General features: G+C 51.9%; 2 protein-coding genes across 2 annotated transcripts; one reads left to right on the top strand and one right to left on the bottom strand.

Annotated features, from left to right (window-relative positions):
* Positions 1-256: 256 nt before the first annotated feature.
* On the top strand, positions 257-10,027 carry CSUI_008433 (uncharacterized protein). The gene is made up of 9 exons (XM_068068566.1): positions 257-914; positions 1,403-4,517; positions 5,320-5,431; positions 6,355-6,400; positions 6,984-7,048; positions 7,744-7,793; positions 8,220-8,487; positions 8,640-8,826; positions 9,724-10,027. Exon 2 carries the CDS (start codon positions 2,327-2,329, stop codon positions 3,215-3,217), a length of 891 nt encoding a protein of 296 aa, XP_067919459.1. The 5' UTR covers positions 257-914; positions 1,403-2,326; the 3' UTR covers positions 3,218-4,517; positions 5,320-5,431; positions 6,355-6,400; positions 6,984-7,048; positions 7,744-7,793; positions 8,220-8,487; positions 8,640-8,826; positions 9,724-10,027.
* A 780-nt stretch (positions 10,028-10,807) lies between these two features.
* Positions 10,808-14,360, bottom strand: CSUI_008432 (eukaryotic initiation factor-2 beta). Its single transcript, XM_068068565.1, has 5 exons — positions 13,757-14,360; positions 12,768-12,841; positions 12,211-12,318; positions 11,420-11,683; positions 10,808-11,226 (listed from the first exon to the last, which is right to left on the bottom strand). Exons 3-5 carry the CDS (start codon positions 12,316-12,318, stop codon positions 11,044-11,046), a joined length of 555 nt encoding a protein of 184 aa, XP_067919458.1. The 5' UTR covers positions 12,768-12,841; positions 13,757-14,360; the 3' UTR covers positions 10,808-11,043.
* Positions 14,361-14,413: the final 53 nt, after the last annotated feature.

The following is a 14,413-nucleotide window of genomic DNA, read 5'->3' as shown; positions in this document are numbered from 1 at the left end:
GCGCCTGCCCCGGGTTGTGGCACACGCAACAACCGCGGGCGTCCCGGGCACTCCGCCTTGCTGGGCGAACTACTGGTCGCCCTGATAAACTACAGTGACCTAGTGATCCGTGTAGCTAGTAACAGGGTTACTACGCATCAGCCATCGTGCTCGGTCGTCGTGTGCCGGCACATCATCTTCTACTAGGCTCACCGGTAGTCGGCTACGGTCTGTGTGTCCTTTTACAAAATTGCATTCGGGGGTATAAACCCCCTCCTGAAAAAAAAGAGTTTCCCACGACACCGAATGGTACCGGAAACACTACCGGAGAGCGACGAAGCAAGTCAGGCAGCGGCGAGTTGCCAGGCGTCCAGCGTCAAGAATGAATCTTACCCAGGGCCCTGCACTGGGAAGAAACCCAAGGCACGAGAGCCACTATGCATGCACACGCTGTACCACGTGATCGGCAGCGAAGGGACCAGGTTCCGTTTACAAATCTCCCCCGCAGTAGCCTGTTGAGGCATAGTTGCTTCATCGCCTTCTACTCTCCGAGAACCTGTTCGAAAGCGGAAGAGGTGCGACAGTTATCGATAGCAACACCGAATGTGGCCGGCGCATGCGTTCACGTCTGTATGTGGCTGACCTTCACTAGCACAGCAGTCTCCTCAGAAGCTGTCACTCTGTTCAACGGCAGAAAAGCGAGTTCCCGCCGGCATTCCCCTGTCTAAAGACTTGACCATCCTTTCATGCCAGGTCCGACCCTACCGTTCTGTGCAGAGGATCACCTCTTTTTTGCCCAGTTCGCCGGTCCGAGTGTGGCGGCCAGCTCTCATTTCCACGGGCAGCTGCGCACCCAGGAACCTCCTGGTACAGCCTCCCCTTCCGACGACTTCCCATACGTTCTTTTCTTTTGCTCTCTATGCTCCGCGGAGCAGGTGAGAGGCACAGAACTGTCTTGCAGAGTTGTTCTTACGTTCTCGCAGTTCTTCCGAAAAGGCGGTCCTCCCCCAGACAACTCATTCCGTTCTGTTGTCAGTTGCGTGCCGTATACTTGCGCTGCTTCCGCATGCATATGCTCTTACGCCGGCGTTCTGTCGACCTCACTCTTCGCGGTTCGCCGGGGCTCCGTCTCGTTGACGTCTGGGACACGGGACAGGCCAGCATGCACTTGGTAACTTCCTCTCTCCGGAAGAGGCCGCTGAACCCTTTCCGGCAGGTATATATTGTGTTATGTGTCGCGTGTCGCACCGTGCGGTTCATTGAAGAAGATGTCCCGACAAGACTAGCTTCCGGAACCTCGCTTTCAAGGTCACAACCGTGCCGATTCCGCCCGATGAGAGTGAACGGACACCATTTGCCAGCACCTGCATTTCTGTCAGCGAACGAGCGTGTCCATCCTTCTTTTCTGTGTCGCTGTCTTCAGGTTCTGACAGACGCATCATACGCTTCAGTCACACTACCTGATTCGCTTGTATTGCCGCACCCGGCGGTTCCTCCATGAGTCCGGCGGCAATACTGATGGGTCGGGGTCGGGGCTGTTGAGGGAGCGCCGCGCTTCCGAAGACAGGACGGGCGGGTTTGTCTGTGACTCAGCTAGCAGAGGAGAGGGGCGGGTGCACTCGGCAACGAGGAGTATGGGAGAATCGAAACTTTGCAGAAGCTTTATGCGGGTTCGCCGGTGCATCAGGGCCAACCTCGTCGCTTCCTGAGGCGTCAGACCGGTGAACAGAAAGACCGCCGCGGCCAGTGCAGTAACGTCAGCACTCTCCTCGGGTGTTCCCCTTCTGTTCCACTCAAGTGGTTGACTTTGCTCGAGAATTTGAAGACGAAAGAATTTGGGCAATGCCTTCATGAGCGTGGCGCCGCCTCCAGTGTATCGACCCGGGAAGAGTCCATGGGATTCGACTCGTGCCTAGGCGGCCGTCAACGCGTGTGACTAAAGGCAAATTGGATTTCATAATCCGTACTTGTCCGAATTGATTTCTCTTCTCCCGAAGATTATCAATGGATTTCTCACACGGCGGGGCCTGCGTCTCCTGTGAACGTTGGAACAAGGTCTCTTAGCAATCTTGCCTAGAGAGGATGTTTTGTTCTTCACGTCTCTCATCACCGCAGGAGGCGGCGCGTGCGTATGCAACGCCTATACCTTTGTGAGCGCGACGGTTGCAAGCTCTGTGTTACGCGCCGTTGGCAGGTTCGCCCTTGTTGTGGCATTTTCCTCTGACACTGGCTAGTTGGTCAACAGAGCACGTTCTCGACGTTCGGACAGTGTTCGCTTGGCCCGGCTGGGAATGGTCCTTTTCTCTTGGAGCGCTAGAAGGACGACGCTTCCACGAACAGCCTGAGTATGCCTCTATCTAGTCACCTGTTTGTTATTTGTACGTTTGTGCTTGTTCAGTGTTGCTGTGACCGTCTCGTGTCAGGCTTATCTTCGGCTTTCGCTGTTTCTTCCTCTCGTCTGTCGGTTTCCTCCTTCCCTGTCTCCTCGAAGAGTAGTTTGCTCAGTCGGAATCTTTTCGCGATGGCTCCTCCTTCAGTTGAGCCAGCGGCACGAATTTCCCGCGCCCTGTATGCACGTCACTCGACAATGAAGTGTTCGGCTGGATGCCGGAGTGCGGACGTTGCCCCAGCTTTGTACGGTTCGTGCGCCTCCTCCTCGAATTTCTCCTCATCAGTTGCAAGAAACCGACACAACACAGCCGCAGTTTTCTCTTCAGCGGGGCGCCGCAGTCTTAGCGCCGGAGGTGCGGAGAAAGCGTTTCCCTCTATGTTCGTTCCCGGTCATCATGTTCGGCCACCAGGAGCATGGATTCGGACAGCCTGCCGTCCTCTACTTTCGTCTCGGCTTAGTGTGGAGGGAAGTACGGGCTGGGGTCACATCACAGCCGCGAAACATCCACCAAGGGCAGAGAGCCAGGCAAGACGGTTTTCTGCAGGTTTGCCTGCATGCAAAAAGATCCGAGCACCCGATCTGCTAGTGGCTTTTAGCGGTCGGCCGCTTTCTCGATGCCTATCAACCTGTAGCGGAACTTCTCGCTCTTCTCCGTGGCGCTGCGGTGGGGGGCACGGAATAACAGAGCTGAGAGGTGTTGGTGGATTGATGATGGAGAGCTGGATGGCGGGGGGCGGGACTCAGTTCAGGCGCATGCTGTGTTTCAATGCATGCGCGGTACAGATACCCCACCCTACCAAGCGCGAAAAGGGGGGGGAGGATGCAGTAGCCTGTACAGACAGGTAGGGTACGTCGGCAAGAAATCATCCAGCTTGACCCTGCACTATGTGTACTCTTTTGCCTCCCGGTTTTGGCGTCATTCACTGCTTCTTCTACGTATAGGACAAGCGGAGTAATCAGTGAATAGCGCCCCTCCCCCCGCAGTAGTCTGTAGATGGGGGGCAGATCGATGCATCCACGTAGGGCTAAGCTGTGTCGCTGCTCACGCGCTTCGGCCATTTCAACTTCTCAGCTAGTAGTGTTAGGACGGTGTCCAAAACCTTGTTGAAGATGCCAATAAGAGACAACAGTACTGGTCCGCGGGAAAAATTAGCTACTTGAGCCTGCCCTGGTCTACCTTTAGCCTTTAGCCTGTTGCTGTTCAATCTTCTTTTGCGATTCTTCGCGGTCAGAATGGCTCGTACACTTCGGGCCCGCTCTTTAATTTATTTTGTACCTGTAACTATCAAAAATTGACACGGGGTGCGAGAGAGAATAACAGTCTGGTGTCTCGCTAGCGCGTTGGGCTTGGTTCGAGGACGCATGCCGGAGAGCTGCTCCAAGGCTGTATTGCGCGGAATCCCGGTGACCTCCACCCTTTCGGGAAGAGCTTCTGGAAAAGGTTTATCTGGACTTCGAAAGTTCTTCCTTGGCGTGTGTCAGTGTGCGCCGTACTTGGGTATTTGCCATGTCGATCCAATCTACACAGCGCCTACGCCCCTGTGTGGTTTGGCCGTGCCGATCTGTTTATCCTGTATGTTTCAATGCCCTCCGTCTCTGGCTTGCTGCTTTGTGATTTTCCCCCTGCGTTCTAAGATCGAGGGGAGTGTCGATTCCCCTCATTGCACGTGGTTTGCTCACTTTCTCAACCCTCGCTTTCTTTGCTTTGCGACACCTTCGGCAGATTTCTCGCAGTTGCAGATGGTGTAGGGGGATGGGAGACAGCTGGGGTAGATGCAGGCTTGTATGCGCGTGAGCTTGTCAGCCGCCTTCAGTTACTTTACGAAGAATGTCGTAAGAACTCAAAAGTACAAACTTCTGGCCAGGCAAATCAGCAAAAGGAAGAACACAGTGGAGTTTCGGATGGATCCGAAGCTCATTTCTCTTCCCCGGGTGCAAGGGCGGGGGAGCATGGAACTAGGTCCCGAGTGGAGACAGCGAAGACTGAGGACCATGAAAAGGCCCCAGATCCGGTGAAGTTGCTGAAGGCGGCATACCTCACTACGCGGGCGATCGGATCGAGCACGTGCTGCCTCGTTCTTCTTGACAATGCAAGGCGGCGACTGCTTTCTGCCAATCTCGGGGATTCCGGATTTATTCTTTACAGGTGAGAAATATGGCGGTGCTCAAGTTTTTTTTTTTCTTTTCTAGCTCATACAACGGTCCACTTGCTCGTAGACTGTGGCTCTCTAACTTGCGTGTAGCCGGCAACGCAAGAGAGTATTACTGGAGACTGGTGGTACATACTTGTAGATAGAGGTTTTCCTTTGAACTGGCGGAAGATTTCTGAGGAGGATCCAGTCACCCGAAGAAGGGGAGGTACTAAGACTGCGGGGCATTCGGGTTAACATTGCTCTCCTCGGTCTCGGAAGGGTATCGGTAGCTGAGATGTTCGAGGAAATCAGGGTTCGACCGTGTCCGTCGTGGGCATTCTGAGGAGAAAGATGGATGTACGGCAGGGAGTCGTGGTTTCTTCGAGGGACAGAGAGCTGCCTCAGTACAGACTGTTAAGAAGTGCTGCGGAGATTTCATGCATCTTTCCTCCGGGTGCCGCAGACCTTCCGCTGCAAGCAAATGCTTTCCGCTCAAGCTTTCTAGCTATAAAAGCCCCGCAAACGCACTGGGAGACCCTTTCGGTCTCTGAGCACACCTCCGTGGGCGGGAGAAGAGACACACAGTGGAGGGCAAGGTGACGGAGCGCGTCACTTAGCACTAAATTACTATCATCAGTAGACATTCACACATGCCCGTAGAATTTTTCAGCTGGTGCGACAGGTGTGGGCAGCAGGTTCGTTTTTGTGTATTGCCTCGAGACCGCCAGAGGACAGTTCATCGGTCTTCCTCGTGCAGCTGGCGGTGTCTTTGTTGGGAATCTTGACTTGTGAATCGCCTATTATGATCCGATACAGGCCGAGGGAGGGCGCAATAGTGGCGAGGAGCGAATTCCAATGTCACGACTTCAATTTTCCTCTTCAGTTGGGAACAGGGAGCTCGGATATGCCTGAACATGCCCAGGTGCTGGTAAGTACAGTCGCAAGCCGTGGTCGAGGTGACTCTCGTCCTCTGCTTCGTTTCGCCTGCAGTCCTTCAGTCACTGAGATGTTGTACGCAAACCACGTTCAGTCTTACACTGTCTAGGGGCTCATGTGGTCGGTCACCTTCAATTACTATTACACCTCATGCGTAAGCATAGTCCTCCAGATCCTACTACAAGAACTTAGACATGTTCTGGGCCAGAGATTATCGTTGAGTTGGAAACTGTACTCCTTCTCTGTCTTCACGTATTTCGTTGTTGCGTTGAGATGTCCGGGGGTTGCGGGCTTTCTCGAAAGATAGCCTTGCAGTCACCGGGTGGCAGGCTGCAAGCACCGGGTCCCACTTTAGTTGCTTGGTGCCTGGCAAAGGCCGATTTCATCTTCTTCATATGATGGCTCTTAAGCGGCCAAAAGTGCGGTTCAAGCGATTTGTCACGCTAGTCTCTCCAGACTAGTACCGTGCCGCTCCGGACTCGGCCGCGTGTCGGGACTAGTCAAACCATCTCTTTTCTGGATCCAACGGCTTACATGGGGTGTCAGTCGTGTATGCCATACATCGGGTTTAAGTCGGAGTACCCAGCACCACTTAATCCGATGGGTGACATACAGGTGTATCTTGGTGTCCTGGAGATCCCGGCGTACTGCCTACGATCATGGAGTTGTAGCACTTCTTCAGGGCTACAAGTGCCAGGGTTTGAAGATGAACTGGACGCGCGAATGCACGTAGATGCCTTGGGACCCTCATAGGGTGCACCCCCTCGGGGATTCGCGCTTTCGTCTCGGAGCCGTTCGCTTTTTCCTTTGATTTCCTAAAACGCGCAGGCGGGTTGAATGCACATCGTTTCTCCTGTATTCGTCGTGTCGGACGTGTGTACCTTGTGTCTATGTATGTACCCTCGCTGCATGCAGGATTTGCCCGTGGAAGAGGGAGACGTGCTCCTTCTCGCTACAGATGGTATGTTGTGTAGAATGTGCGCTGCTCTCTTTCCAGCTCGTCTTCATTAGTTTCGGCTGGGTTCGCGTTTCCCATGGAAATATCGGTCCGCGAGCTAGGTTGCAGCGGTAGAAGCTATGAGACACACTGAGGTTCTGTCCATCCTAGTACCTTGAATGTGGTGTAGCGGGTGGTTGAGCACCAAGGCAGAGAACATCTTATAGTAACGACCTCTGCGACAGCGACTTGAAGTTTTATAAAAAGGGCCAGGGTTGTTTACCGAGTCTTCACAGAGTGAGGAGAAGCACACTTCCATTTGGTAGTCCTCTTCATCAACAAAAAGCCGTTCAGTGAAGAGACTATGTACAGTAGTTACTAGATTTGACCGAAAGTTACCGACGTTATACCTGTAGGAAAGAAGGATCGCTGTCGAAGGAGTTCATGCGGATGAATGAGGTTGAAGGCTGATTTTGTTTTGTTTCAACAGCAGTGGAGTCGACTAAGCTGTACCTAATTTCTGCTTTGTCCCGGAGTATCTGTTGATTTCTCCTGTCCCTACTGGCTCTACTCTTCCCTATGTGCGTCGCGGGGGGTTTCGCTTCAGGTGTCTGGGATAATCTCTACGACGAGCAGCTCGTTGACATTCTCCGTGAGGAGCGTGACGTTACGGTTAGTCACGCAGTTCTGTCTGTTTCTGTTTCTGGGGGGGGGCAAGGCTTTTTGTTTCTCTTACGCTAGACCTAGGAGATAGCTCTGTCTCTTTCTTTGTTGATATGTACCCGGTTTTCCTCATGTTTAGCAGCGGGTGTATAGATGGTGTATTGCTGGCTTTTGATCCTGTAAAATGCTGATTCGGGTATGTGGCCTAACTAGACAAAAGCATGGGTTCGCATATGTGTGCTTAGGGAGACATATACTTACATGCATGAGAGGTAAGCTTACACCGCGGTTCTACGCTCGACTTCGCGTTAGCATTATCTAGCCGCTGGACGAGCTTAAACTATATATAGAGCTGATATAGACATTTTTTTCTGAAGGCGGCACCATAAGGTTCATGTATTCGTTCTTGCTTCACTCTCGTCTTGCTGTAGCGTTGTGTTGTGGTAGGTGCAGCGTGTCTTTGATGGTGTGAGTGCACCCCCTGGGGAGTTGAGCGTAGGACGTGTATCTGAACGGCGCACGCACATCTCTTCGTGCCTGTCTAACATACTCATGTGTGTTCTCTGTCACCTTCTTCAACGCTCTAAAGAGGGGAGCGTCGCGACACCGTGGCCGATTCATCGCACTCACAAAAGATCTAATTCGCATAGGGGCTTGTGTCACAGTCAGAACATTCCGTTCGTTCTTTGGCGGCTTTGCTACAGAAAGCGGCTCAAGCTATCGGACAGCAGGCATTCAAGTGCTCACAGAACCCGTAAGACTGATCTGTACAGAGTCTCCGAAAACCACGTAGACCGTCGCTGGTGAAGAGCTTCGATTTTCTTTGCCTTAAATGTGATGAGTCTGTTCTTTCCAAGCACGGTGATTGACCGCAAAATTCCTTTTTCTCTATTGCCTTCCACAGACGGCAGCCGGGTGTCCGCAGTACCTTTGAAAACTACAGTCTTTACCTGAGCGATCTCTTCTCCTGTCCTCTTGAGTGTGAGAGTGACCGCTGTGGCACCCCGTTTGTTGAGGCCCTTGCTGTGCTTAAGCGACGGTCCATCCGGGCGCAAACACAAGCGGGTAACTATTCTGTTTATGCTTTCACGGTAGAGCGAGTGAACTAGAAGAGAACGGGCCTACAACGCCAGCAGAAGTCACCTGACGAAGTGTCCTCGTTTTGTGCGTTTCATCCAAGGCAACCTCATATCGAACTCCTCGCTGCCTTCTCGAGTAAACAACATTGAGGGACGAGCAGTCCTTAGGGAAGTGGAAGGCGTGGGGCGGATCGCCGCTACTGCGGTTATCGAGTACACGCTTGCAACGTTACTGCACTGCTTAACGCCCTTCCCCCTCCTCACTTTTTCCTTCGAAACAATGTACATCGGCGCGAACCAAGTTGAAGTTGTAGCCTCCCACGCGGCAGCATGTGAAGTCTCTAGTACTAGAGACTTCACATACCTCTAGTAAGGGGAGGGTCAGGTTCTCTGGCAGCGCGATGGGGAAGACGGTCACAGCCGACATAGACTGTCTATGCTTTTTGGCAATCGTCTGTGTCAGCATTGATAGATAGAGTACCTGGTCAGCACTTATTCGCTTGCATGCTCTTTGTCTCCAGGCCCTTCCTGAACGTAAGTGCTATGGTAGTGTCAACTCAGCGCAGCCGTAAGACGTCTGTGTCCTTTCGCAGGCAATGGGATAGTCCTTTCTCTTCCAAGGAGAGACAGGTCCTAGGGCTCGCCAAGAGACATCTTGGTGGCAAACCGGATGACATCTCTATTGTTCTCGCGAGTGTCGCCAAGTAAGTGCAGATATAACCGTAGTGTCACCAGGTTCACTCACTGTGCTGTTTCCGTCCAACATCACCAGACACCCAAATACCTGAGTACTCGCGTAAGCACGCATCCACAGACAATCGCCGGCTGGTTGTTTGTGCAAAGCCATGTAACTGGAGATTGCACTATTCATCGTATGGAGTGTACGGCGGTTTTTTGCGTGTGACAGTCAGCCGAGTGTCATTGAAGGGTTCGGGTTTCTCGCCCGTCATCGCTGGGGTGCAGCTATCCCTGTCTGCTACAAGAGTTTCGCCAATCCACGGTTTGTCTTCATGTATACCGTTGGCCGGAGGGGTGGCAGCTTGGCTATACAAGTTGCTCAGTTTGGGTGGCAAATCACACAGTAGCTAGCAAACAAGCTGTCCCGGACCGAGTTATACCATTCGCTCCAGAACGCATGAGTATCGATAGATAGATACACAAACTTGGTCAGTGACTCACAGCCTCAGCTTGCCATGGCGAAGAACTTGAAGCTGAGCCAGTGAACAGTCGTTAAAACTTTCCTCGTGATTGTCGGCGGTAAGAGGACCATCAAAATAGTCCGAGTTGTTATGCAGCACTAATCTTCAAAGGTGCTTGTCAGTCATACCCGGTATCGAGCCGCCCTCCCGGCCTCGCTTTGCGTCGTAGATAACGCAGAAGGATGGGCACTAGTGTGTGTCGGGGCAGTCCTATGCATATGGTGAGCTTATGCCCGCCCACTCGTGAAGTTCCATGGCGGGGGAGGGAGGAGGCGCGTAGCGAAGTCTTTTCGCATGAGCGGAGAATCATCTTGTTCCCGTTTCGGTGCCAAGAGATGTAACAGCTGCAGGCGTGTAATCCGCTCGCCCTTACGGTACCACCTGAGCTTTTCCTATGCGTTTGTAGAGACGAAGAAGAGTAGTGTAGGAGGAACGGAGTCGAAAAGACACGGAGGCTTCGCAAACGCGTCTGTCCAAATCGCAGTCTTCAAACTGAAAGAACTTCGATCAGGACATGAGCTCACCGGAGTTTCTCTTCTTGGCATGAGGCCGTCCTCTAGACGGCCCTTCCTATCCTTGGGGCTCCCTGCATTGTGGAAACTGTCGGTGCGAAAAGTTTCTTCTTCACGTACAAACGATACTTGGTATTCCCGAATCTCGTATGCTCTGTCCGAGGAGCTCCTGTACCGTCACTTATCAGTACCCCCACTGCTGTCTTCCGCTTGATTGACCATGTTCCCCTGGGGTCTGACATTTGAGCTTAGGCCTCAGGGAGGAGACTCGCGCGTGGGCCTCCTCACCAATGTAAACTCTTGTACAAAATCCGTGACGCCTGCCGACCTGCCACTACTGATCGCAGATGCGCGCACATATCGTGGAGAACCGAGGGTGCCGCGCGCGGGTATCCTTCCTTTGCAAAGCCGCGTGAGTGTGTAGAAGAAAAATGAGTGAACCACGGTTCGGCGTGATGTAATCCGGCTACAGATCCGAGGAATTCATTAGACAACCCATCAGTGTCAGCAACTCATCCTCACAGAACAAGTACGTGTGATGCTACAGTCAATTTTCGGGTGGCAAGTTGACGTGTAGCACGGTGACACCCGGGTTGCGGCAGCGATATCCCGGAACTTCTACCGCGTTACTTAAGCCCCTATTACTACATACACTACGTACAACGGTCTGAACCGACCGGCTAGGAAAGCTCCCTGGGCCTGGTTTTATATTCTACCCTCATTCCTCACGTTGGCGAACTACAAGTCTTTACACTCTTGACTGGCATCACACGATCAACGAGAATGCACTTCACTCTGATCTAAATATAGTACTAAACGGCCCCTCGTAAAGAGGCAGAGGGTGGTCCAAAGTCTGTCTCAAGTCGCCCAAGCACTCCCATGAACAGGCGGCGGAAAACGATTCACAGTCTGCACGGACTTGAAGAGGATGAAGAGCCACTACGGCTCGACACGGCGACTACATCAGGATCTATTCCGTACCAGGTAACGTCAAAGAGCCTCGTTCAACGCAACTCAACAGTGAGAACTAGACAAGGGTGACAGAACACACATCGACTATAGTAAGCCTCCCCTTCCACGGCGAACCGAGCCTTCCTCGCGACAAGGATAACACAGTACTACCGTAAACCGCTTTAGGTACCACAGCCTCATCACGATAAAGAACGTGAGACACATAGAGTTGAAGACAAAACGAGAGTAAATCAAACAACACTCTACTTAGCCGAGCTTTGCTTTCCGTCGCTCTCCCTTGCCGACAGCGTGGAAACCGCTTTTAATGGTTGTGACCGATCGGTTGGCCCCACAAGCCACACAGCTTTGTTGCCACAGACGCGTTCGGCTGTCCCTTTGCATGGTCGTGTTCGGGCTCTTACACATCTGACATGTGACGTACTCCGCTGCAGTCGCAAACACCAAGAAAAAAATGCATCTGTTGTTGAAACACAAGCGGGATTTGAAAACCGAAACAGACGGAGCCAACTCGTCGCAGCCGGTCCCCTACAGCGACTCAAGCAACTTGAATCTACGCTTTTATCCCGAAGGACGAGTTGCAACTGTACATGTGCATGTGATCACTAACGGACTCCTTACCACCATGCGAGTGGGCTTGGAAGGAAAGAAATGATTCAATACGTCTGCCAACCAACAATTCCATCTAAGCTGAACGCCATGCTTACTGATATATTTCCTCAGCAAGGCTTCAATGTGTTTTGGTCCGTATTTGCCTTTAAGGACAAGCTGACCATCACCCGCAATCGAACCCTCTGTTCCGAGCTCGGCCAAGACGAACTGGTGGACGTGGTCAGGCTGTCTGTTCATGATGCTGCAGATGTCCTTGAAGTTGATCCATGCTACCTGCAAGAAAATGCAAACGAACATCCTAGCCGTAATTTGGAGACTCTCCTGCCATCGCCGAGGAAAACCCCACTGCTCCTCCTAGCCAATGCTAGTATCTTCGCAAAAGCAATGCATGTATGCAGGTTGTGTAATGAGCAGCTCTTCGTAAGCCAGTAGACGCACGTACACAGTTGCTACCGTGTAGTAAAGTCCTCTTGAAGGACGTACGAGAGACCATAATATGTGAGATTGCCGAGAGGCAAAACCGTAAGGCGCCAGACAGCATCTAAAATCGGATGTCACGAGTGCGGAGAAGCACCAGTACGCTTCCTCAATGGCGTCGCACGGAAGTTCAGTTCTGCTTCTCTCTACAAAGGCCCTGAAGCTTCCGATAAACTACTACTCCGTTCAGAATCACTACCCATAAAAGCCCGTCGCCAGCTAGGCCGAGCACACTCTAACTTTCACCGCCCACTGGCTTTCTCTCAGGCAAGGCGACAAGGGCTACTCTGCTATTTGAGAGCCATCAGAAAGAGTTCGCCTACCTTCTTTGAACCGACACGTACGACTTGGGGTGGCTTGATGGTGTAACGCTTCGCACCGGAGAGATCAGGGTTATGCTTCTCGATAAGTGTTTGGATACGCTCCAACATCTGTTGAAAAAACAAGCAAGGCTAGAAAGTTTATTCACGAGGAAAAAGGCATTTGTCTCGTTTCGTGAAAAAAATGTACTCAGGAGTCTACTACGCTCTGGAGTATCCATGCACAAGTCCACGTACAACAGTTGTCAACCCGTTCCAACCCTATGCACTGCACGCCCAAACTCAATGAAAAGAAGGCCGAACTTCAGACCACATACGCAGATAGATAGGGTGCGTGGTAATGTATACACATACATATAAAAATATATAAATAAACGCGCCTCGAGCACGCCTTCCTCGTACTTCTCCACGTTACAACCATTTCCGGGCGGCACAGTTTCCGCATACACAGTACATCGAAATACATGTTTACCTATAACTGTAAGACAACCAGTCATCCGATACGAGTACGCCAATATCATAAACCCACTTGTACACATGCCCGTCCTATCGCATCTTACCTCCTGATAGGTATACTCCGTTCCCCGCTTGAAAACTTGGCCTGTCCCGTCAATGATCGGAGCTTCCCCCTCGGCTGCAAAAGCCGGCAACACAGACATCAGCATCGCTCCATTCACGTGAATTGTCTTTGGAACCCTCTTCCAGGCAACAACCCACGCGTGTTGGCTCAGAGGAGACGAAGGCTGAAAACTACCAACCTAACGAAACACATATATATGTATATATGTACATATAGATAGAAAAATAGATTGATAGACATACGTATAGACCCAAGTGTGTTTCCTCTTGATGTGGAAAACAATCGAACCGACAGATGACACCCGTCGCTGGCCAAGTGATGTAATTGGCGCTCGCTCCGGGCTGAAGAGCGGAGTGCCGAACACGGCGCCTGTACACATTCCAGAATTCATCCTGCCACAATACAAAGAGCAGCACTGATTGCACCAGGGGAAAGACTAGAGAGCGCAGTTTCTCGTAACACCATACATTGGATGCAAGCTGTACGTAGAAACTTATACTGCCACTGATCCACCCCCCCCCTGGACACCTACGCAGACAGTCTCTTGCCACCGCCTGAGGATCCCCGGGGCTACCTATCCTGAGAATTCTTTCTATGAAAAGTGTAGTCTTAACTGCAAGTTGAGGTCCATGTAAAACTGCTTCTCCATCTGCCGGAAACGAAAAGTGCACGCGCGGCACTAGAAAGGATCCCGGAAGAGACCAGGGCAAAAGAGAAGTAACCTTGATTAGAAAAAAGCCACATAGTTCGGCCTACACAATCCCCTATCTCATTCCGCGGTGAGAGAGTAACACAGAAAGACAGAGAAAGAACACTGTCCGTCGGCGTGCACGAGGAGAAAAGAAGGAAGCTACTGAAGAAGACAGCCGAGAGGGGACGTATCACGTGGCGGTAAGAGACAACTAGCACAGCGGGAAAGTCGAGATCGGCGGATAACGACAATGAAGACGAGAAATGAACGTAGCCCACCTTCTCCAGTTTCTTTCTTTTCCTTCTTCTTTCTTCTTCTCCTCTCTCCGAAGTCGAACTGTTGTGGGGCCTGACAAACGGCCAAAAAAAGGACACTCCACTCTACAACAGAAGGACTCAATAAGCTACTTCGTTCTCCGTAACGATCACCGCACACATGACATGGGGCACTTTACACACCGGTGCGCCGGAAGGCAATGGACTGTACAGTGCCCCTTACCCAGACGCAGCGGGAGAGCCACATCCGTCACGGAGGTTCAACGTAAAACAAGCAGGACAAGAAGGCGCAAGTACGGACTACGGTCATAAGACTAGTACTTAGNNTACCGAACTCGGAGGTTATACTGAAAAAGACTAATGGTTTTTCTATACAACGCACACAAAATACAGCGTTCCTAAAAAGCTGTGTCAAAAGAATCAGAGGACGGGAATTTGCTGAGTGCTCCTCGAAGGGAATATACGTTGACCACGCCGACGGCCATACTGAAGAAGTAGCTAGACACACTTCTTCCTTCTTTCATTACAAATGACGATGGCAAGGCGGGGACCAACATACAGTTTTCTTTGCGGCCATTTTGCATTGGCTCTACCCCCGGACCCTTGCCCCCCCCCCTCCCCCCAAGCTCATCGCCACGAGTTTGCAGCCTTGAGCTGTGC

This window comes from Cystoisospora suis, assembly GCF_002600585.1.
Source record: "Cystoisospora suis strain Wien I chromosome Unknown contig_4728, whole genome shotgun sequence".
NCBI classification, from domain to species: Eukaryota; Apicomplexa; class Conoidasida; order Eucoccidiorida; family Sarcocystidae; genus Cystoisospora; species Cystoisospora suis.
This window is presented reverse-complemented; position numbering and strand designations above follow the sequence as displayed.